At 41.8% G+C, this 21,697-nt stretch overlaps 1 protein-coding gene across 1 annotated transcript in view; it reads right to left on the bottom strand.

Moving 5' to 3' along the window:
* The window catches only part of LOC311132322 (uncharacterized protein), a gene marked incomplete at both ends in the record, with an annotated part of 88,384 nt that overhangs the window by 13,985 nt on the left and 52,702 nt on the right, over window positions 1-21,697 (bottom strand). Inside the window, 21 exons of the mRNA XM_084165572.1 lie at window positions 766-819; window positions 1,638-1,691; window positions 2,021-2,074; window positions 7,721-7,753; window positions 8,032-8,073; window positions 8,437-8,490; window positions 8,619-8,681; window positions 8,798-8,842; window positions 9,797-9,850; window positions 10,160-10,213; window positions 10,354-10,407; window positions 10,566-10,619; window positions 11,245-11,298; window positions 15,205-15,258; window positions 15,426-15,479; window positions 15,790-15,819; window positions 16,004-16,039; window positions 16,601-16,654; window positions 16,776-16,829; window positions 20,379-20,423; window positions 20,552-20,605. Of these exons, the coding sequence (XP_084021698.1) occupies window positions 766-819; window positions 1,638-1,691; window positions 2,021-2,074; window positions 7,721-7,753; window positions 8,032-8,073; window positions 8,437-8,490; window positions 8,619-8,681; window positions 8,798-8,842; window positions 9,797-9,850; window positions 10,160-10,213; window positions 10,354-10,407; window positions 10,566-10,619; window positions 11,245-11,298; window positions 15,205-15,258; window positions 15,426-15,479; window positions 15,790-15,819; window positions 16,004-16,039; window positions 16,601-16,654; window positions 16,776-16,829; window positions 20,379-20,423; window positions 20,552-20,605 (1,050 nt within the window). The remainder of the gene's footprint in view (window positions 1-765; window positions 820-1,637; window positions 1,692-2,020; window positions 2,075-7,720; window positions 7,754-8,031; window positions 8,074-8,436; window positions 8,491-8,618; window positions 8,682-8,797; window positions 8,843-9,796; window positions 9,851-10,159; window positions 10,214-10,353; window positions 10,408-10,565; window positions 10,620-11,244; window positions 11,299-15,204; window positions 15,259-15,425; window positions 15,480-15,789; window positions 15,820-16,003; window positions 16,040-16,600; window positions 16,655-16,775; window positions 16,830-20,378; window positions 20,424-20,551; window positions 20,606-21,697) is intronic.

Genomic DNA, 21,697 nt, shown 5'->3' with positions numbered 1-21,697 from the left:
GTGGGGTGGCATTTATTTGGGGGGCCGCACAGCCCTCCATGTGCTCGCCAGAGGTAGCCTGACTGCCATTAGGTACTGAGACGAGATCCTCAGACCCCTTGTGAGACCATATGCTGGTGCGGTTGGCCCTGGGTTCCTCCTAATGCAAGACAATGCTAGACCTCATGTGGCTGGAGTGTGTCAGCAGTTCCTGCAAGAGGAAGGCATTGATGCTATGGACTGGCCCGCCCGTTCCCCAGACCTGAATCCAATTGAGCACATCTGGGACATCATGTCTCGCTCCATCCACCAACGCCACGTTGCAACACAGACTGTCCAGGAGTTGGCGGATGCTTTAGTCCAGGTCTGGGAGGAGATCCCTCAGGAGACCATCCGCCACCTCATCAGGAGCATGCCCAGGCGTTGTAGGGAGGTCATACAGGCACGTGGAGGCCACACACAATACTGAGCCTCGTTTTGACTTGTTTTAAGGACATTACATCAAAGTTGGATCAGCCTGTAGTGTGGTTTTCCACTTTAATTTTGAGGGTGACTCCAAATCCAGACCTCCATGTGTTGATACATTTGATTTCCATTGATAATTTTTGTGTGATTTTGTTGTCAGCACATTCAACTATGTAAAGAAAAAAGTATTTAATAAGATTATTTCATTCATTCAGATCTAGGATGTGTTATTTTAGTGTTCCCTTTATTTTTTTGAGCAGTGTAGTATTATCAGACATGTAACTGAGAACAAATATACTGCCGTAAAGAACCTGAACTTACAGGGTCTCCTTGTCTCCCAGTCTCTCCTTTAGGGCCAATGTCACCTTCTGGGCCCTGAATTGAAAGGGATTACAAACAAACTTGCCAGACATTTAAGGATATGAAGGAAGCTGAAATCATTCAGTATAGTATGTTAAATTATGTAGAGTTTTGTTTTTCTATTTTCCAATGGATGACACCTATAAAATATGCGGTGCAGAGAACGCGGACTGAATCACGGAATCCAGACATTAAAACGGAATTCAACCATTTTATTTTTTATTGAGGTTAACTGGGAATGAACTAAACGTATTGAAAATGATTTAATTTGTCCAGGTTTATCATAAGACGTGAACAGAATGCATCAGTGATTCGTATTTCCTGCAACTTTCTGATGACGCAACGGCATGAGAATGCCCCTCTCTACCACTTTGTGTAGCCATTAGCGAGGATGCTAAGGAAAACCGTCTTCTCAATTAAATGTTAACTACAAAGTATCCTATGCTTACCTGGCAGAATGATATCATGATTATTTGCATCAATTCAGGTTATTTGTTTTGCAAACTCTACCATCACTTGTGCAAAAACACTGCTAAAAAACTGCCTATTGCTAGGTACGCACTTGAAATAAAGGGTAACTAGGCTACACTCCAAAATCAAAATGTATTAGATTTTTGCCCAGACCTCAGAAATTGTCTCCAGATGTGGTTTAAGCATTGTAGTGGACTTAGAACATCCAATTTTGTTGTTTTTCTAACAAAACGGAATTAGGCAAAAATTCTATGGAGTTTATAGTGCCCTACGTATGTTATTGTTGCTACATGGGTTGTGAATAGGTGAGTGTCAATTATAAATAACATTTGATTGACTGACTGATTGATTGAACTCCTTACCTGTGGTCCAGCCAGTCCTTTAAAGCCTGGTTCTCCAGGCAGTCCTCGTTGACCCTTCAGACAACACATAGGTTAGTAACATCCCCAGAATTATGTTCAAAATCAAACAAATTATACCGTATTTTGCTCTTTTGCAATGCCAGATGATTCCTTTAAAAGCCAAACACACAGTGGAGCACTGTCACTATTTTAGTACACATGGAGAGCACTGTAACTGCTGCATTGTTGATGTCCATTTGACTCTACCAAATAAAGGAGGCACTTTCATCGATTCACATCTCTTCTGACATCTAGTGGAGAGTTTGGAGCATTGCTGATTCTCCCTAAATGCAGCATAATGTTACTCCTTTCGTAAAAGGCACAATTTATTATGAATAACTTACAATCTCTCCTGGATTCCCCTGCTCTCCCTTTTCTCCTCTCTCTCCAGGATTTCCCTAGGGAGAAAGAAAAAGGATAAACGCATGTCCAAGTTGGGAAATATCAGTGGTGTAAAGTACTTAAGTAAAAATACTTTAAAGTACTACTTAAGTACTTTTTTAGGGTATCTGTACTTTACTTTAATATTTATATTTTTGCCAACTTTTACTTTTACTTCACTACCTTCCTAAAGAAAATAATGTACTTTTTACTCCATACATTTTCCCTGACACCCAAAAGTACTCATTACATTTTGACCGGAAAATGGTCCAATTCACAAACTTATCAAGACAACATTCCTGGTCATCACTACTACCTCTGATCTGGCAGACTCACTAAACACAAATGCTTTGTTTGTAAATTATGTCTGAGTGTTGGAGTGTGCCCCTGGCTATCCATCTATAAAAAATAAAAAATAAATGGTGATGTCTGGTTTGCTTAATATAAAGAATTTGAAATGGTTTATACTTTTACTTTTATTTTTGATACTTAAGTACATTTCAGCAATTCCATTTACTTTTGATACTTTGATATTTAAAACCAAATACTTTTAGACTTTTACTCAAGTAGTATTTTACTGGGTGACTTTCACTTTTACTTGAGTCATTTTCTATTAAGTTATCTTTACTTTTACTCAAGTAAGAAAAATGAGTACTTTTTCCACTACTGGGAAATATACAGTGCCTTGCAAAAGTATTCATCCCCCTTGGCGTTTTTCCTATTTTGTTGCATTACAACCTGTAATTTAAATGGATTTTTATTTGGATTTCATGTAATGGACATACACAAAATAGTCCAAATTGTTGAAGTGAAATGAAAAAAATAACTTGTTTCAAAAAATTATAACAAATGAATAACGGAAAAGTGGTGTGTGCATATGTATTCACCCCCTTTGCTATGAAGCCCCTAAATAAGTTCTGGTGCAACCAATTACCTTCAGAAGTCACATAATTAGTTAAATAAAGTCCACCTGTGTGCAATCTAAGTGTCACATGATCTGTCACATGAACTCAGTATATATACACCTGTTCTGAAAGAAAAAAAGCAAACACGTTTGGTGTTCGCCAAAAGGAATGTGGGAGACTCCCCAAACATATGGAAGAAGGTACTCTGGTCAGATGAGACTAGAATTTAGCTTTTTGGCCATTAAGGAAAACGCTATGTCTGGCGCAAACCCAACACCTCTCATCACCATGAGAACGCCATCCCCACAGTGAAGCATGGTGGTGGCAGCATCATGCTGTGGGGATGTTTTTCCATCGGCAGGGACTGAGAAATTGGTCAGAATTGAAGGAATGGTGGATGTTGCAAAATACAGGGAAATTCTTGAGACTGGGATGGAGGTTCACCTTCCAGCAGGACAATGACCCTAAGCATACTGCTAAAGCAACACTCAAGTGGTTTACATTTACATTTTAGTCATTTAGCAGACGCTCTTATCCAGAGCGACTTACAGTTAGTTAGTTCATACATTATTTTAAAAAAAATCATACCCCTTGTGGGAATCGAACCCACAACCCTGGCGTTGCAAACGCCATGCTCTATCAACTGAGCTACATCCCTGCCGGCCATTCCCTCCCCTACCCTGGACGACGCTGGGCCAATTGCGCGCCGCCCCATGGGTCTCCGGTCGCAGCCGGCTACGACAGAGCCTGGATTTATTAAGGGGAAACATTTAAACGTCTTGAAATGGCCTAGTCAAAGCCCAGACAACAATCCAATTGAGAATCTGTGGTATGATTTAAAGATTGCTGTACACCAGCGGAACCCATCCCAATTTTTTTTTTTTTTTTTTTTAAATTTAATATGTAGTGAGGACCAGCCAACAAGAGTGTACAGGTCACAGTGGTGGGTAGTGTATGGGGCTTTGGAGACAAAACGGATGGCACTGTGATAGACTACATCCAATTTGTTGAGTAGAGTGTTGGAGGCTATTTTGTAAATGACATCGCCGAAGTCAAGGATCGGTAGGATAGTCAGTTTAACGAGGGCATGTTTGGCAGCATGAGTGAAGGAGGCTTTGTTGCGAAATAGGAAGCCGATTCTAGATTTAACTTTGGATTGGAGATTCTTAATGTGAGTCTGGAAGGAGAGTTTACAGTCTAACCAGACACCTAGGTATTTGTAGTTGTCCACATACTCTAGGTCAGACCCGTCGAGAGTAGTGATTCTAGTCGGGTGGGCGGGTGCCAGCAGCGTTCGATTGAAGAGCATGCATTTAGTTTTACTAGTGTTTAAGAGCAGTTGGAGGCTACTGAAGGAGTGTTGTATGGCATTGAAGCTCGTTTAGAGGTTTGTTAACACAGTGTCCAATGAAGGGCCAGATGTATACAAAAGGGTGTAGTCTGCGTAGAGGTGAATCTGAGAGTCACCAGCAGCAAGAGCGACATCATTGATATACACTGTGAAAAGAGTCGGCCCAAGAATTGAACCCTGTGGCATCCCCATAGAGACTGCCATAGGTCCAGACAACAGGCCCTCCGATTTGACACATTGAACTCTATCTGAGAAGTAGTTGGTGAACCAGGCGAGGCAGTCATTTGAGAAACCAAGGCTATTTAGTCTGCCAATAAGAATGCGGTGGTTGACAAAGTCGAAAGCCTTGGCCAGGTCGATGAAGATGGCTGCACAGTACTGTCTATTATTGATCGCGGTTATAATATCGTTTAGGACCTTGAGCGTGGCTGAAGTGCACCCATGACCAGCTCGGAAACCGGATTGCATAGCGGAGAAGGTACGGTGGGATTCGAAATGGTCGGTGATCTGTTTGTTAACTTGGCTTTCAAAAACTTTCGAAAGGCAGGGCAGGATGGATATAGGTCTGTAACAGTTTGGATCTAGAGTGTCACCCCCTTTGAAGAGGGGGATGACCGCGGCAGCTTTCCAATCTCTGGGGATCTCAGACGTTACGAAAGAGAGGTTGAACAGGCTAGTAATAGGGGTTGCGACAATTTCGGCAGCTAGTTTTAGAAAGAAAGGGTCCAGATTGTCTAGCCCAGATGATTTGTAGGGGTCCAGATTTTGCAGCTCTTTCAGAACATCAGCTGTCTGAATTTGTGTGAAGGAGAAGCGGGGGGGGGCATGGGCAAGTTGCAGTGGAGGGTGCAGAGCTGTTGGCCGGGGTAGTGGTAGCCAGGTGGAAAGCATGGCCAGCCGTAGCAAAATGCTTGTTGAAATTCTCGCTTATTGTAGATTTATCGGTGGTGATAGTGTTTCCTAGCCTCAGTGCAGTGGGCAGCTGGGAGGAAGTGCTCTTATTCTCCATGGACTTTACAGTGTCCCAAAACTTTTTGGAGTTAGTGCTACAGGATGCAAATTTCTGTTTGAAAAAGTTAGCCTTTGCTTTCCTAACTGCTTGTGTATATTGGTTCCTAACTTCCCTGAAAATTTGCATATCGCGGGGGCTATTTGATGCTAATGCAGTACGCCACAGGATGTTTTTGTGCTGTCAAGGGCAGTCAAGTCTGAGGAGAACCAGGGGCTATATCTGTTCTTAGTTCTGTATTTTTTGAATGGGGCATGTTTATTTAAGATTGAGAGGAAATTACTTTTAAAGAACAACCAGGCATCCTCTACTGACAGAATGAGATCTATATCCATCCAGGATACGTGGGCCAGGTCAATTAGGAAGGCCTGCTCGCTAAAGTGTTTTAGGGAGCGCTTGACAGTGATGAGGGGTGGTCGTTTGACCGCGGACCTGTTACGGATGCAGGCAATAAGGCAGTGATCGCTGAGATCCTGGTTGAAGACAGCGGAGGTGTATTTAGAGGGTAAGTTAGTCAGGATGATATCTATGAGGGTACCCATGTTTACGGATTTAGGGTTGTACCTGGTAGGTTCGTTGATAATTTGTGTGAGATTGAGGGCATCTAGTTTGGATTGTAGGATGGCCGGGGTGTTAAGCATATCCCAGTTTAGGTCACCAAGCAGTACGAACTCTGAGGATAAATGGGGGGCAATCAATTCACATATGGTGTCCAGGGCACAGCTGGGGGCTGAGGGGGGTCTGTAGCCAGCGGCAACAGTGAGAGACTTATTTCTGGAAAGGTGGATTTTTAGAAGTAGAAGCTCAAACTGTTTGGGCACAGACCTGGATAGTATGATAGAGCTCTGCAGGCTATCTCTACAGTAGATTGCAACTCCACCCCCTTTGGCAGTTCTATCTAGACGGAAAATGTTATAGTTGGGGATGGAAATTTCAGAATTTTTGGTGGCCTTCCTAAGCTAGGATTCAGACATTGCTAGAACATCAGGGTTGGCGGAGTGTGCTAACGCAGTGAATAACTCAAACTTAGGAAGGAGGCTTCTGATATTAACGTGCAGAAAACCAAGGCATTTACGGTTACAGAAGTCAACAAATGATAGCTCCTGGGGAGTAGGAGTGATACTGGGGGCTGCAGTTAGTCTCTACATCACCAGAGGAACAGAGGAGGACTAGAATAAGGATACGGCTAAAGGCTTTAAGAACTAGTATTCTAGTGCGTTGGGTACAGAGAATAAAGGGGGCAGATTTCCGGGCGTTGTAGAAAAGATTCAGGGCATTATGTACAGAAAAGGATATGGAAGGATATGAGTACAGTTGAGGTAAACCTAAGCGTTGGGTAACAATGAAAGAGATAGCATCACTGGAGGCACCGATTGAGCCGGTCTCGGCGTGTATGGGGGGGTGGAACAAAGGAACAATTTGAGGCAGTTTGAGAGGGACTTGGGGTTCTACAGTGAAATTGTATAATAAGAACTAACTGGAACAGCAATAGGCAAGGCATATTGACATGGGAGAGAGGCATAAAGCAATCACAGGTGTTATTAGAGAGAGCTAAGACAACAACTGGTAATGGCGATAAAGTTGAAGGAGCTGGAGCAGTTTTGCCTTGAAGAATGGGCAAAAATCCCAGTGGCTAGATGTGCCAAGCTTATAGAGATACCCCAAAAGACTTGCAGCTGTAATTGCTGCAAAAGGTGGCTCTACAAAGTATTGACTTTGGGGGGGGAGGTGGGGGGGGGGGGGTAGGTGGTTATGAATAGTGAATAGTTATGCACGCTCAAGTTTTCTGTTTTTTTGTCTTATTTCTTGTTTATTTCAAAATAAAATTATTTTGCATCTTCAAAGTGAAGGGCATGTTGTGTAAATCAAATTATACAAACCCCCAAAAAATCTATTTTAATTCCAGGTTGTAAGGCAACAAAATAGGAAAAATACCAAGGGGGGTGAATACTTTCGCAAGCCACTGTAGCTGTATAGTAATACGTGTTGTGTACATTTTCTAGGTTCTTTTTTATTAACACTACATAAAAAATGCCTAGATATGCAGTTTCTACCAGCCAGGTCACACCAGATCGACTTCAGTATTCAACGTTTTTCCAGGTCCCCAGGATCGTCAGGAAATGCCTTCAATACCGTCCACTAGGGGCTACGTGAGAGCATACATCTACTAGGCTCGCGGCCTTAAACCGCGCGCTCTGGCCCCCGAGGATTGCGGTTTCAATCCCAGTGCTTGACACTGGTTTTAATTTTTTCTTTTCTGGTTTAACCCTATCCCAAACCGGAAATCATGTCTAAACTTAACCCTCGGATTGTGAAGTTTTACCCCCCCCCCCCCCCAGGACAAACGTTGAATCCTGAAGTAAGACCGTGAGATCTTGTTGGTTTCTACAGTACTTACAGGCTCACCAGGCTCAGGGATAACATTGGCCACCTGAGAGAAAAACACAACACATAGAGACAAGTTAGCCAACAAGCATCCTCAGATTGCAATGCACTTTTCCAGGAAGTTTTTTGTTTGCTTAGTTGTACATGGATCATAAAAAATTAAATAAAAATTCATATATGCATGACAAAAATATTATTTGGTTCACAGAAATGTCAATTTTCACAGTTCGAATTTACTCCAATACGTTGTGTCCTTCCCTGAGGTATATTACAGTGTGTTAATATGGTAATTTGCTCCATTCAACATCCCTTGACTTTACTCACATTTCCTGGTATTCCTGGAGTTCCCTTGGGTCCTGTGTCACCCTGAGGCGACACACACACACACACAGTGTGTGAATGTTAATTAGCTCATTACAACACACTAGTCCCCTGGTGGTCATGAGACAAAGTGGAGAGGAAGTCTCTTTGACTAATAAACCCTCTGGTACAAGCAGCAATTATCTTTCATGCAGCTAATATAGCTTTCATGCTAATAAGCATGCTTATCCCTTCAAACAAAACACAGTGTAACAAGAATCTTGTTCATTGTTACAGACTGTCAGTAACACATTCTAGTAACAGTAAAGGTAAACATTTGTACAGCATTTAAAGGATGTTGTGACATACATTAGCTAGCTGTTTACATAAGAGTCCTTGCAGATCCATCGTCTCATATCTCTGTCTTACCTTGTCACCTTTGTCACCCTTTGGTCCGAGAGAGCCTTCTTGTCCCCTGTCACCCTAAAATAGAAAACACAAGACATGAACAGGAGTGTAGTACACAAGGAGATTTAGATACGAGCTGCCGTTGGGCTGAAGCACAAATTTCAGGAGTGTGCCTTTAATGATGGTTATGAGATCAAACTCACCTGTCCTCCTTTCTCTCCTCTTGGTCCAACAACACCTGGTTGTCCAGTTAAACCAACTTGTCCCTGTAACAGACAAACACACACACACACACACACACACAGAGAGAAAGATTAAGAGCATGTGAGATAGGGAGTTGAGTATAATGATTTAAGGTGATAGCCAGGTATTATTGACTTACCCTCTCTCCTCCAGGTCCTTTTGGCCCAGGTGGTCCTTCTTCACCCTATAGGAGTGACACATTCAGTCATCATGAGATCATAAGATTCCTCAGACCATGCTGGACATTTCTGTAACACTGTCTATTAACTACCTAGCAATCATATCCATTTGCATTCAAATATGAAAAATGTATGCACTCACTAAGTGTAAGTCACTCTGGATAAGAGCGTCTGCTAAATGACTACAATGCAAATGTAAATAGGGAGCTGTAAGGAGCCATGTGCAATAAGAACATGTTAAGTGTATAAATGCACAGGTATATCTCAGAAGGTTTCTATCCAGCTCCCTGAATTGAAACATAATGCCATTAACTTAGTTTTACTCCTCCATCTCCTATTTAACAATCCCTCCAGCTCAAGTGAAATGGATACATTAAAAGTCACCTTTATAGACTCCATATAAACTTTAGTCTGCTGCATCACTTTTATGAAGTGCCATTGAAATGGCCTGGGTGTCCTGACATTTACATTACATTTACATTTTAGCAGACGCTCTTATCCAGAGCGACTTACAGTTAGTGAGTGCATACATTATATATTTTTAATTTTTTCATACTGGCCCCCACCGTGGGAAACGAACCCACAACCCTGGCGTTGCAAACGCCATGCTCTACCAACATCCCCTGCCGGCCATTCCCTCCCCTACCCTGGACGACGCTGGGCCAATTGTGCGCCGCCCCATGGGTCTCCCGGTCGCGGCCGGCTACGACAGAGCCTGGATTCGAACCAGGATCTCTAGTGGCACAGCTAGCACTGCGATGCAGTGCCTTAGACCACTGCGCCACTCGGGAGGCTAAAAAGTAGTGAACCTAGTAGCAACCTGACAGAGGTTGCATCTAAAATGGCACCCTACTGTAATTCCTATGTAGTTCACTACTTTTTACCAGAACTCTATGGAGTGCACTATATAGGAAAAAGGTTGCCATTGTGGACGCAGACAAAGAGTAGTATCACTGTACCTTAGGACCAGGTTTACCAGGGAAGCCATCCAATCCAGACTCTCCTCTAGGCCCCTATGGAGATGAATGAAAAACACAGCTTGATACATTTAAGGTATTGTATCAGATATTATCCCAACTAACACATAACGTTGTCACAATGTTGCAAATAGGTTGTGAAAGAAGGTTGGTCATGACATTACCATGTGATAACGTTCTGAGAACCTAAATGTGTCAGTAGGGATAACACGCTGGCACACAGTCCTCTATGCCTTTGGAATGCTACATGTTATTAGATGTTTCCTTACTGTTAGTGAGGAATAAAAACCTGAAACATTTAGTTGGTTATGAAACATGAATCACTACTACTACTACTACACTGACCTTGGCTCCGTCATTTCCTGGAACTCCATCCAGCCCATCGTTTCCAGGTAAACCCTTTCAACAATAAATATTATATAGGGATAAGTCTGGGACATGAGTACTTTGACAACTCAATGTTACATTAGTGAATCATATCATACATAACATGTCAAACATGTAACATGTAAATGTGAAAAAAAAGACAGTAAACTTACAGCTTTGCCAGGCTCGCCTGGTTTCCCTGAAAATCCAATCTCGCCAGGTAGACCCTGAGCAAAGATAATATACTTTTTTTTTAGCTTTCTATTATTTCAATTTCCTCTATGTGGTTTAGACTAGCTTTGGATGAGCTTTTGGAATGACTGCTGACAGTAAATCTACACTGTACAGCCTTCAATGTAAAGGATTGTTGGTGCACAGAACTCACAGGAGGTCCAGTTTGTCCAGGGTTTCCTTGCCCTCCAGGAGGCCCCTGGGGACCCTAGAAAGAGACACAGAATCATCAATAAAGACTGTCATCAACCTCAGTTCAACAGGCAAGACATACAGTACCAGCATCAGCCACTGGAGGGGAAAGTATTGTAATGATTTCTAGGTTGGCCTGATTTTCAGTCATAGCTCCAAGCCGTGGAAATGTCAAGAGTTATTCCTGGAAGGCTGGTCAAACTGTCAGAAAAAAGTCCAGGCCCTAAGGCGCTAATTATTGCTTTTAAGCGCGATATGGAATATAAATTAATTGATGTCATGTGGATGAGTTCCGAAGTAGCAGAGCATTTTTTCCCTCCAGTGGAAGTGTTTAGTGAAGCTAGTGTTAAGAGAGCAGTAATGTCAGGTATGTGGTCCATGGTGAGTAGTTAACATCCAGAAGAAAATGTCATTGAATGAGCCAGAGCCTGGTATAACAGCTGTGCTGATAGCTGACACATACTCCATTCATAAAGTCAAAAATATATCTTATGATGCAGCGAGTCATACTGTTATACATAGCCTTCATGTTCCAACAGATTTTTTTGTCATGGAATATATCTGTAAATGTTCTGATACTGTAGGACACAATAAAGAGTGCCTGCAATGTATAGCACACAGACATAAAATAGTATTCTTACTGGTGGTCCGGGTAGCCCGTCAACACCAGGTAATCCACTTTCACCTTTCTTGCCCTGAAAAGGAAGACGCAAAATCAACCATCATACATCAAAACATGTCACGTTGGGAGAAAATAAACCTGTGCTAGAAAACATGTTTATTCACTTAGTACAATCAACCCTTTAAAACCTCTGTGGCTCTGGCAACTCCTGCACTTGGATTCTATCTACTCTCTCTCGTTCTCTGCACTGTGATATACTGCCCTCTGAAGGACTGTTTAAGGTACTGCATCATGGTTAACCTGAGACGGCCTTAGTGCTGTGACTGATATATGTAAAGGATGGGCAGGTGGACAATTCTTTGAGGCTTGTCAGGGCAACAGTTGACTGATGATGGCTGTGGTGTGGACTGCGGTGTGTGTGAGGAACCAGGAGAACACAGCTGATCAACCATGTGACTGGCCCTGTCGGCTGTGTCGGCCATGACAGCACCATTATCACAGCAGACATCCCCTCAGTGACTTCACATCCTCAATACACCTACACACAGACAGGCACACACACACACACACACACACACAAACACAAAGACACACACACTCAGACCAGCCCCCATCCCACCACAGTGGAGCTCACAGCAGCAGAAACAACAACACTGAGGTGCAGTTAAGTGCTACAAGCCACAGCAGAATAGCCAAAAAGGTAATGGGGGAAAATAGATCAAGCTGTAACTAACTGAACAGAGTGGGCTAGGTCAGGGGGTCCACTCTGAATACCCCACAGTGAACAGGCTAGACTTAGAGCTCCAGTCAAGGTAGCAGATACAAGGAGGAAAAAGCAGGTAGGTAGCCTAGCAGTTAAGCGCGTTGGGCCAGTAACTGAAAGGCTGCTGGTACCACTCCCCGAGCCGACTAGTGAAAAATCTGACGATGTGCCCTTGAGCAAGGGACTTAACCCTAATTGCTCCTGTAAGTCGCTCTGGATAAGAGCGTCTGCTAAATGATTAAAAAAATGTCAATACTACGGAGGTAGGGTGATGGCTTCTCCATTCCAGATACAGTGACATCTCCACATCCATATGAGAAACCTGTCATATCATTTTCTAAATGTATTTGTATGGATTTGTTTTAAGGTCATACCAAGGATCATTTAGCTATTTGATATTTAATTTTAAGACCCCTTGAAGTATCTCCAAAAAAAGAAAAAGAAATTATTTGATGAAAAATTATTTTTGGCCTTAAAGCTATTAGTCCATGCAAAATAATTGAATAACATATTCACTACATGGAACAACAGATAGTCCTCCCCCAAAAATATTTTCATGTATTTAACCCCTTATTTTTGGCTCTAAACAGTGTCCATATATGCTTCCATTCATTTTTTCAACTGGTGCCGGGGACCTTCAGACAAGTGAGGCTTGTGGGCATCCTAGAGCAAAACAACCGACAGAGGGGTCATATTAGTATGTACCCCAAACTGTTCGGACGCTACAGACAGAAGTTGGCAGATTGGCGGTGCGACTTCAGACGAGTCCCAAGACGCTTGTGGGGGTCGAAGAGCAAAACGGAGAGTCTCATCTTTATAAAGAGAGGGGTCAGACAATTTTGTGACAAGAACAGTTTTCGGGATGTCTCATGGTCTGACAAACACGCTCTAGCTCTGTCACCTTTCACCACAGATGCAGATGTGTTACATAGGCGGATGCGGTGGATTGAGACGGATACAATGCAAAAGAACACATATCTCTAGCTTAAACTGACAGATTCTTATGGGGATGTTTTTATTATGTTAATTAGATGTCCGCGATTAGATTAGATTTCTAGAGGAAAACATATTTTTGTTATCAAAAACATTATTTTAAACCGTAACTAAAACTTAATGGAAATGTTAGCTAATGTCCTGGGAATCTTCCCGGCTTGCTGGGTAGTAACTGATGTCAGAGCAAGGCTAGCCTTCAGTAGTGTTTTGTAGTGTTCCTGGGTTAGGACTGTTGACAGGTCTGAAGTGGTGGATCTACTACTCATTGTAAGTCGCTCTGGATAAGTCTGCTAAATGACTAGAATGTCCATACAGTATATAGGGGAATGTGACTGTTGAAAGGTTTGACATATTGAAGGTACAGGAGTATATAGGTGGTTCCACCACAAAAGCAGGCAAAAGAGTAGCCAGCTGTTAAGCTGCTCATGAACCCATTAGATACATCCAGAGATATGTGCAAAAAAGACCACATCGACAATGGCAATACAGAAAATGACGGTATAATGTTATCATAGGGATTTGCTTGCCTAGAATAGAATATACATTTATTTATTGTTAGGATATCGACATGGTTGTTGTGGTTCATAAACCTTTTACACCATCCCGGTTTCTGTGAGACAATTGACTTCCTAAACTGTCCCTGTAGAAAACAGAGGGACGAATCCAACAGCAGTCCAACAGCTTGTAATGCTGTAATACAGATTACTGTGTACTGTCAACATCCAGTCACTATGACTACAGTGCATTGATACGGAGAGAAAAAAATCTACCTTTGAGTAGCATGTTGAGAAAGTTAGCTACAGTGCATTTGGTATGTATTCAGACCCCTTCCCTTTTTCCACATTTTGTTACGTTACAGCCTTATTCTAAAATAGATTTAATAAAACATTTTCCTCATCAATCTTCACACAATACCCCATAATGACAAAGCGAAAACAGGTCTTTAGAAATGTTTGCAAATGTATATAAAAAATATATATTAAAAAATACCTTATTTACATAAGTATTCAGACCCTTTGCTATGAGACTCAAAATTGAGCTCAGATGCATCCTGTTTCCATTGATCATCCTTGAGATGTTTCTACAACTTGATTGGAGTCCAGCTGTGGTAAATTCAATTGATTGGCCATGATTTGGAAATGCACACACCTGCCTATATAAGGTCCTACAGTTGACAATGCATGTCAGAGCATAAACCAAGCCATGATGGAAGCCACTCCTCAGTAAAAGGCACATGACAGCCCGCTTTGAATTAGCCAAAAGGCACCTAAAGGACAGACCATGAGAATCAAGATTTTCTGGTCTAATGAAACCAAGTTTGAACTCTTTGGCCTGAATGCCAAGCGTCACGTCTGGAGGAAACCTGGCCCCATCCCTACGGTGAAGCATAGTGGTGGCAGCATCATGCTGTGGGGATGTTTTTCAGCGGCAGGAACTGGGAGACTAGTCAGGATCGAGTGGAAGATGAAAAGAGCAAAGTACAGAGAGATTCTTGATGAAAACCTGCTCCAGAGCACTCAGGACCTCAGACTGGGGCGAATGTTCACCTTCAAACAGGACAACGACCCTAAGCACACAGCCAAGATAATGCAGGAGTGGATTCTGTACAAGTCTCTGAATGTCCTTGAGTGGCCCAGTCAGAGCCTGGACTTTAACCCTATTAAACATCTCTGGAAAGACCTGAAAATAGCTGTGCAGTGACTCTCCCCTTCCAACCTGACAGAGCTTGAGAGGATCTGCAGAGAAGAATGGGAGAAACTCCCCAAACACAGGTGTGCCAAGCTTGTAGCGGTGTGCTTCAACAAAGTACTGAGTAAAGGGTCTGAATACTTCTGTAAATGTGATATTTATTCATTTTATTTGTAATAAATGTGCAAAAATTTCTAAAAACCTGTTTTTGCTTTGTCTTTATGAGGTATTGTGTGTAGATTGAAAAAAAATATATAATATATATATATATATATATATATATATATATATATATATATATATATATATGTCATCCATTTTAGAATAAGGCTGTAACGTAACAAAATGTGGAAAAAGTTTAGTGGTCTGAATACTTTCCGAATACACTGTATGTGGTTTTGAGAGTATGGGAAGAAACCTGTATGTGCCACTCCTAAACTTCTTATGACTAAAGTACCAGTGAGGTCAGATGTAGGCCTACAGTATAACTGAATCAAAGGCATGTAAATCCTATAACAAAGGTTAGACTCTTACCCTTTGGCCAAACTCTCCAGGTTCGCCAGGTAAACCAAGTTGACCAGGTGCACCCTGTGGGGCAAAAAATCGCTTGTCATTTTCCTACCTCAGCTTTGACTGGTAAAGCTACAGAGCTAGAGGGACTTTTTGTATTTATCTGTTATCTATACAGAGACATGTAATAGGGTCAAAGATGAAGGTGGGGTCTACAGAGGAAGTAATACATTGTGGTTCCTTACAGGGGGTCCTGGGGGGCCGTCAGGTCCTGGAGGGCCACGAGGTCCTGGCGGTCCCTGGAACACAGAACATACAGAAAGACATAACAGAGTCAGTGTCCAGGAGAGACAGTCGTCATATAGTAACAATATACTGCACATCACAGGAACGTTATACTGTCCATGTTACTGTAGCCAGTAATGTGTAGTAACTCAACCTCAGTGCAATCTAGTGTACAAACCTTCATGACCTTACATGACACACTGTTCTTCTATGACAACAGATGGAGACTTAGTAAGGCAGTTGATAGTGTTAAAGATACAGACCCATGCACAAAATACTGAACAGAAAAATATGGAGATAGAATTACTATATCCATGTACTCACAGCCTCTCCTTTCAAGCCCTCGCTTTGAACCTGCCAAAACAAAGGTTTGGTTTAAAGCACTTTTATACAGGACTAACAGCAATGTACATCAAATTTTCAGTATTTGTTTTTACCATCCCTCTACGTTGTAGCAGGTTGGCACTTGGCATCCATGCTACTGGAGTATACAGTACATGACATTAAAGTATACTGCATATTATTTTTAGGGACTTACCATATCCCCAGGCATTCCAGCAGGTCCCATCTCTCCCTGCAAGACAGTGAAACCAGACAGAAATTAAAAAACGTTTTGAAAAGTTGTCTCTTTCAATCATTTGTGTGGTTTATTGGGTAATATTTCAGATGACACAGGTACATTAGAAACAGTGATATAGAGAAATAGTAGTTTCTGGTATGTAGTGTTACGTAAAGGTTACATTTTCATACAGTGCTTGAGGAGTGTGCGCGTGTGTAATTATAGGCAGACAAGAGTAGTGTGTTATCATATAAGACAGACAGATGAATGGGAAAAGAGGGGGATGATGGGAAAACAGTTCAGTCTAGCGAAGGATTTTGCAGAGAAAATCTATTTTTTAAAGGTTTACCTGCAATGATCGTGATATTGTGGATGTTTTACCTGCTAATGCACTGATTGTGAATCTCTCTGGATAAGAGTTTCAGCCTATCAATCCTAAAATGATGCATAGCATATCACCTCCTGTTTCATGTGTTTTCTTGAGTGTTCTTTGAGGAAAGTTTTGCTCTGATTCATATATTGTATTATTCATGATCATGTGTTGTATTACAGTGTTTGATAGTGTGAAGACCATACCTTATCCCCTTTCACTCCAGCAGCTCCAGGTGCGCCAGACAGTCCTCCCAAACCCTAGACAGTCAATCAAAACAAACAACATTCTGAAATGAAGATTACCAGTGAAAGAAACACACAGATCTTTCTCTTCTTTAAACGTCTGTATGCACCTGCAAAACAGAAAATGACAACTCACATCTTTTCCAGGAACACCGGGTTTTCCGGGGAATCCGTCAACACCATTGTCACCCTGTGAGGAACAAGGAACAGTGTTCAATGTCAAATAGAAATGGTCTTCTAGGTATATAAGAGATGAGATTCTGAAGTAACCTGCTATGACTAACAATAACCTTGCCACATCTTCCCAGCTGTATTGCATTCTATCAAAGACCTTGTTGTTTCAAAAGAACATTATTGTGACAGTCAACACTTTTTCCAGCAGGTAGCTAGTGGTGAATATATCACACACGTCTCGCATGTCTGTCAGGCTTTGTGACTGTTACATCTGCCAACAACAAGGATACCCCTGACCCCCATCTGACCCCCAGATGACTCTTCTAACCACCACTTCCTGTTCTGAACCACCACTTCCTGTGTCACCTCCAGAGAAGTAAACGCTTCTCCAGACTGCTCTGTTCTCAAACCTGCTACATGGCTTTCGGTCAGGGTTGGTGGAGAAGAGTCATGTGTTATGTACAGTACTGTACAGGGTTCAGTGGCAACCCATCATTCAGGGCAATTGGCATGTTATTTTGACATTAATACGTGTCACATATCAGTTTGCAAACCATGTAAAAAAAAATATATCATTGAGTTAATAAAGCCGCATACAAACATGGTCTCTTTTTTGTTTTCTTGGGCAAGGCAGCTCCAAAATGCAGGTGTTTCAGCCTAGCTCAGTGATTTATGTGGTGGTGGGGCAAGCCAGCAGAAAATACGGAGCATTGTGCTGTGATTGGCTCAGTGTTCTGTCACTCATGGGGACACTGCCAAGTCTAAGGGTAGAGCTAGAAGATTCAAGCCCCTTGGGTGCTGCCATAGAGTTACATTAGTAGTGCCCATCCAAGAAGGCTCAAGGTCATTGGCCACAGATAAAATGATGTCAAATCACGTTATATGTACAGTAGCTTTGATTGGACGGATCATGTCAAAATCTTAGCTAGCAGTCATCATCATGAATCAAGTCGACAATCTACTGGCAAATCCTTTTCAATCCTTGTCATATGAAGAGAAATAATGAAGAGAAATTACAGATAAAATGTATGTTATAGATCAAATGTATGGCTCATCGGCCATTGGACATAAACATTACACAACAAGTTGGAAATTGCAAATTCAATGAGTGGTATGGAAGAAATTGGTGAAAGTGGCTAACTGCAAGCATTGCAAAGCAATCACTAGCCTGCTATTCAGTGGAGTGGCTGTGTGGTCCGAAATCTGGGATTAAGGGGCTCTTTTCCAAGTTTAAAATGATAAACATTCAACATTGGCCATGCTGTCAACGAAGCATGATTTGTGCCGTGCTCAAAAAACTGTTAACTCGGAACTGCGAAAACTTGACTTCAGTAAGTTCAAGACAACTGGGAAGTCGGGAATAAACGAGCTCCAACTGGGAAAATACATTTTGAATGGTCATCCAACTCGGAATTGTAAATCCGGCCTCTTTCTCTTTCTTTGATGACAAAATGTGCCCATGAAGGACCGCCGCGCCACCTTCCTGTTCAAGTGAGCACAGCACAACAAGATGAGTCCAAAAAATGTATTGTATGCTGCTGCATAAATGATGTAATATGCCAGGGAGATATGCATACTGTAGCTAAGAAAGTAATACTAAGTGTATGTTGTGTAGTAAGATGTTAGTAGCCCATGTGCCTCACCCTAATAATTTGGTCTATGTACCCCTCTTAATTTCGCCTACTGTTCTGACTTGGTGGTGCACATGTTGCCTATAACCTTTTTTAAAGAAATCTAATCATCGAATATTGTAAGAGTTTTCATTGTCTGCTTATATGCCCCCTTTATTTATCCTATGGTTCTGACTTGGTGTACAGGGAGAACACTGTAAGAACGGCCCATGTTCTGAATTCTGTCGCTGTATATTTCAAAAGTGCTAAACAAATAGTTATATTGACTACGTCTGTCCTAGCTCGCTCATTAATGTCTTCATTGAAATTACGGATTGCCTCTTACCCGCTTGTCGTCCCTTATGCCATAGTTTGTACATCTCAATTGTCATTAGAAACCACATTTGTTTAAGCAAGTCAGCCATATCAGCTATGTTTTTTTTAAAGGCAGTAAATGAGGCTGAATGAACTGTTTCGCTGCCAGACAAGGCTCCGCTAATAGCCATGTGTAGCAGTGGTAATATGTTGGGACTGCTGTTGGGACAGCTTTATGTAGGCCCTAACCGTTTGTGGGCACCTCTTCTCACCATTCTAGTGCAATTAATGTATTGTTTAGTGTTGTGTTGTGTAGTGGCTTGCTGGCATGCATCCCAAATTTTTGTTTTTTTGCCCCACCAAGATTTACATGCTAAAATCGCCATTGACAGGGTTAATTATTCTCACTTTATGTGTTGACAGCCTGGACTATGAAGGACATGCAAATATGTTCTGTTTTGCAACCTCCCCTTGACAGAGACGTACTGTATGTCAACGACCAATGGATGTGGTATACATGGGTTATGAGTGTGTTATAAAGTCCTTATGTAGGTGTTACCATTTTCGCCTCGGTTGGCAGTTCATTTCACCCAACCCACCATGTAAATAATCTTCTTCTCTTGCTGTGAGCGTACATCTAAAACTCTTCTCCTTTAACCCCAATCTATCTCTATGACACTTACCAGCACATCTAAATCCCATCATTTCACATCATCACCCAAAGCAGAGGACAATCTGTATCTCAAAAGCCTAATAACAACCATAGTCCTCAACGACCCACTTGACATACTGTATGAAGCCCAGTAGGCCAGGAATCATATAGACACCATTTTTGGTGCTACTTCAGTATAATCATTATAATCATAGGCCACAATCACTCTGACTGATTGACTAGTGTGTTACGTCCGAGTCAATTGCCATCAGGAGAAAGTCTATATTTCAGGAAGCCCTTAAAGTTGAGAGGAAACTGAGGCATTGACACACAGTACTGTAGGTATTAGCCTTGAATGAGTGGTATTATTAGGATCCGCCCCCTCAGGCCCAGGACAGGAAATGTGGAGAGTGCATCAAGGAAGCCAGTCCACATCTGTCTGCACCATTACTCCCCTCTGGCATTGAGGTCTATATTCCTTCTCAGAAACTACGGACTTAACCCTTAAATAGGAAAAATCTGTAAATTGTTAAAAATTCAATTATCTTTATTTCAATGTGTATACTATAATAATAATAATAATAATAATAATAATAATATGCCATTTAGCAGACGTTTTTATCCAAAGCGACTTACAGTCATGCGTGCATACAATTTATTTATTTTTTATTTTTTTTATTTTTTTGGTGTATGGGTGGTCCCGGGGATCGAACCCACTACCTTGGCGTTATAAGCGCCGTGCTCTACCAGCTGAGCTACAGAGGACCACGCAGGGTCCCCCGCAGGGAATTGGTATAACCACACTTGCACATTTTAGCTAAGTGTGTCAGTCTCTGCTATTTTTAGAGTTAACCATACCTAGTGGAGATTTCTATTCTCAACTCTGTACATGCAGTTCTATTTGATTTCTTTAACCAGTCATGCTTGTGATGACCTATGATACTTGGCGATCATTTGAATCAAATATAGGACATGTAATAATACTTACCCTTAATCCTGCAGATCCTTTATCTCCTTTCAAACCTTTTTCACCCTAACATAGTACAACACAAACATACAGTAACATCCAAAGATACTTTAAAAAACATTGGTTTGTCTGAGACAAAAGCATCTATTTATTTGGCTTATATATAGCATATGTTTATTGTTGCTTCTACTCACACCAACACCTTTGGGTCCAGATGAACCAGGAAGTCCTGAGTCTCCTTGAATTCCCTGTAGGAACAAAATGACCATACATTATATTGACTGATAACAGATGCTGAGTAAAGACCAGTTAGCATTGTGACCCTCTGGGGGGACCCTGACCCCTGACCTTTGTTTTGACTGTGCCAAGTTTGGGAGAGTCAGAGTGCAATGGAAAGCCACCAATGGCCTACGCTAGGCTCCCTGAGAAGCAATGGGCTTAGCTAGGAAGTAGGTAGTGAGTAAACTCACCACAATAGAAAAGTATCCGTATCAACATGGAATTGACAATTACAAGGACATGCTATGTTCAGGCTTTTGACTCATTTCCCTGGTGTACAGTCTAAAAAACATGAACTTACAAAATTGAAACTTTCCAAAGTTCTGTCAACAGGGGTCGCTCATCCCCGCTAGTCTGAGCTGAGACCTTCTCTTTGGCTGGGAGTCTGGGACTGAGTGGTCACACAGCACATTGGCTAAACCTTAAAAAAAGCTCTCTCTCTCTCCCCTCCCCTTCTTTCTTCTCTCTCTTACCCCGCTTTCCCTCTTGCTCTCTCTCCCCCTCCTACCCCTCCCTCTCCAGCTCTCAGACAAGAGAAGTCAGCAGAAGACAGCCAGCCAAATCACAGAAAATCAATAGCAAGCAGAGGTAATTGTCCATCAAATGTCTAAACGCCCACCAAGACACAGAACACAAAGAACTTTGATATCAGAGTTGACAAAACCGAATAAAAACTCTGCTGCCTACATTCTTTAAGCTTTCACTTAACCTGCCACAAATCCTCCAACGCTGTGTCAACCACAAGAAAATAGTTTGCAAAGAGCTGATTGCATGTAGTTATGAGAGTACATTGACTATTGTACAGTCGTGGTCAAAAGTTTTGAGAATGACACAAATACTAATTTTCACAAAGTCTGCTGCCTCGGTTTTGATGATGGCAATTTGCATATACTCCAGAATGTCATGAAGAGTGATCAGATGAATTGCAATTAATTGCAAAGTCCCTCTTTGCTATGGAAATGAACTTAATCCCCAAAAAACATTTCCACTGCATTTCAGCCCTGCCACAAAAGGACCAGCTGACATCATGTCAGTGATTCTCTCGTTAACACAGGTGAGAG

This window comes from Coregonus lavaretus (genome assembly GCF_964263955.1).
Source record: "Coregonus lavaretus genome assembly, chromosome: 7".
Taxonomy (NCBI): Eukaryota; Metazoa; Chordata; class Actinopteri; order Salmoniformes; family Salmonidae; genus Coregonus; species Coregonus lavaretus.
This window is presented reverse-complemented; position numbering and strand designations above follow the sequence as displayed.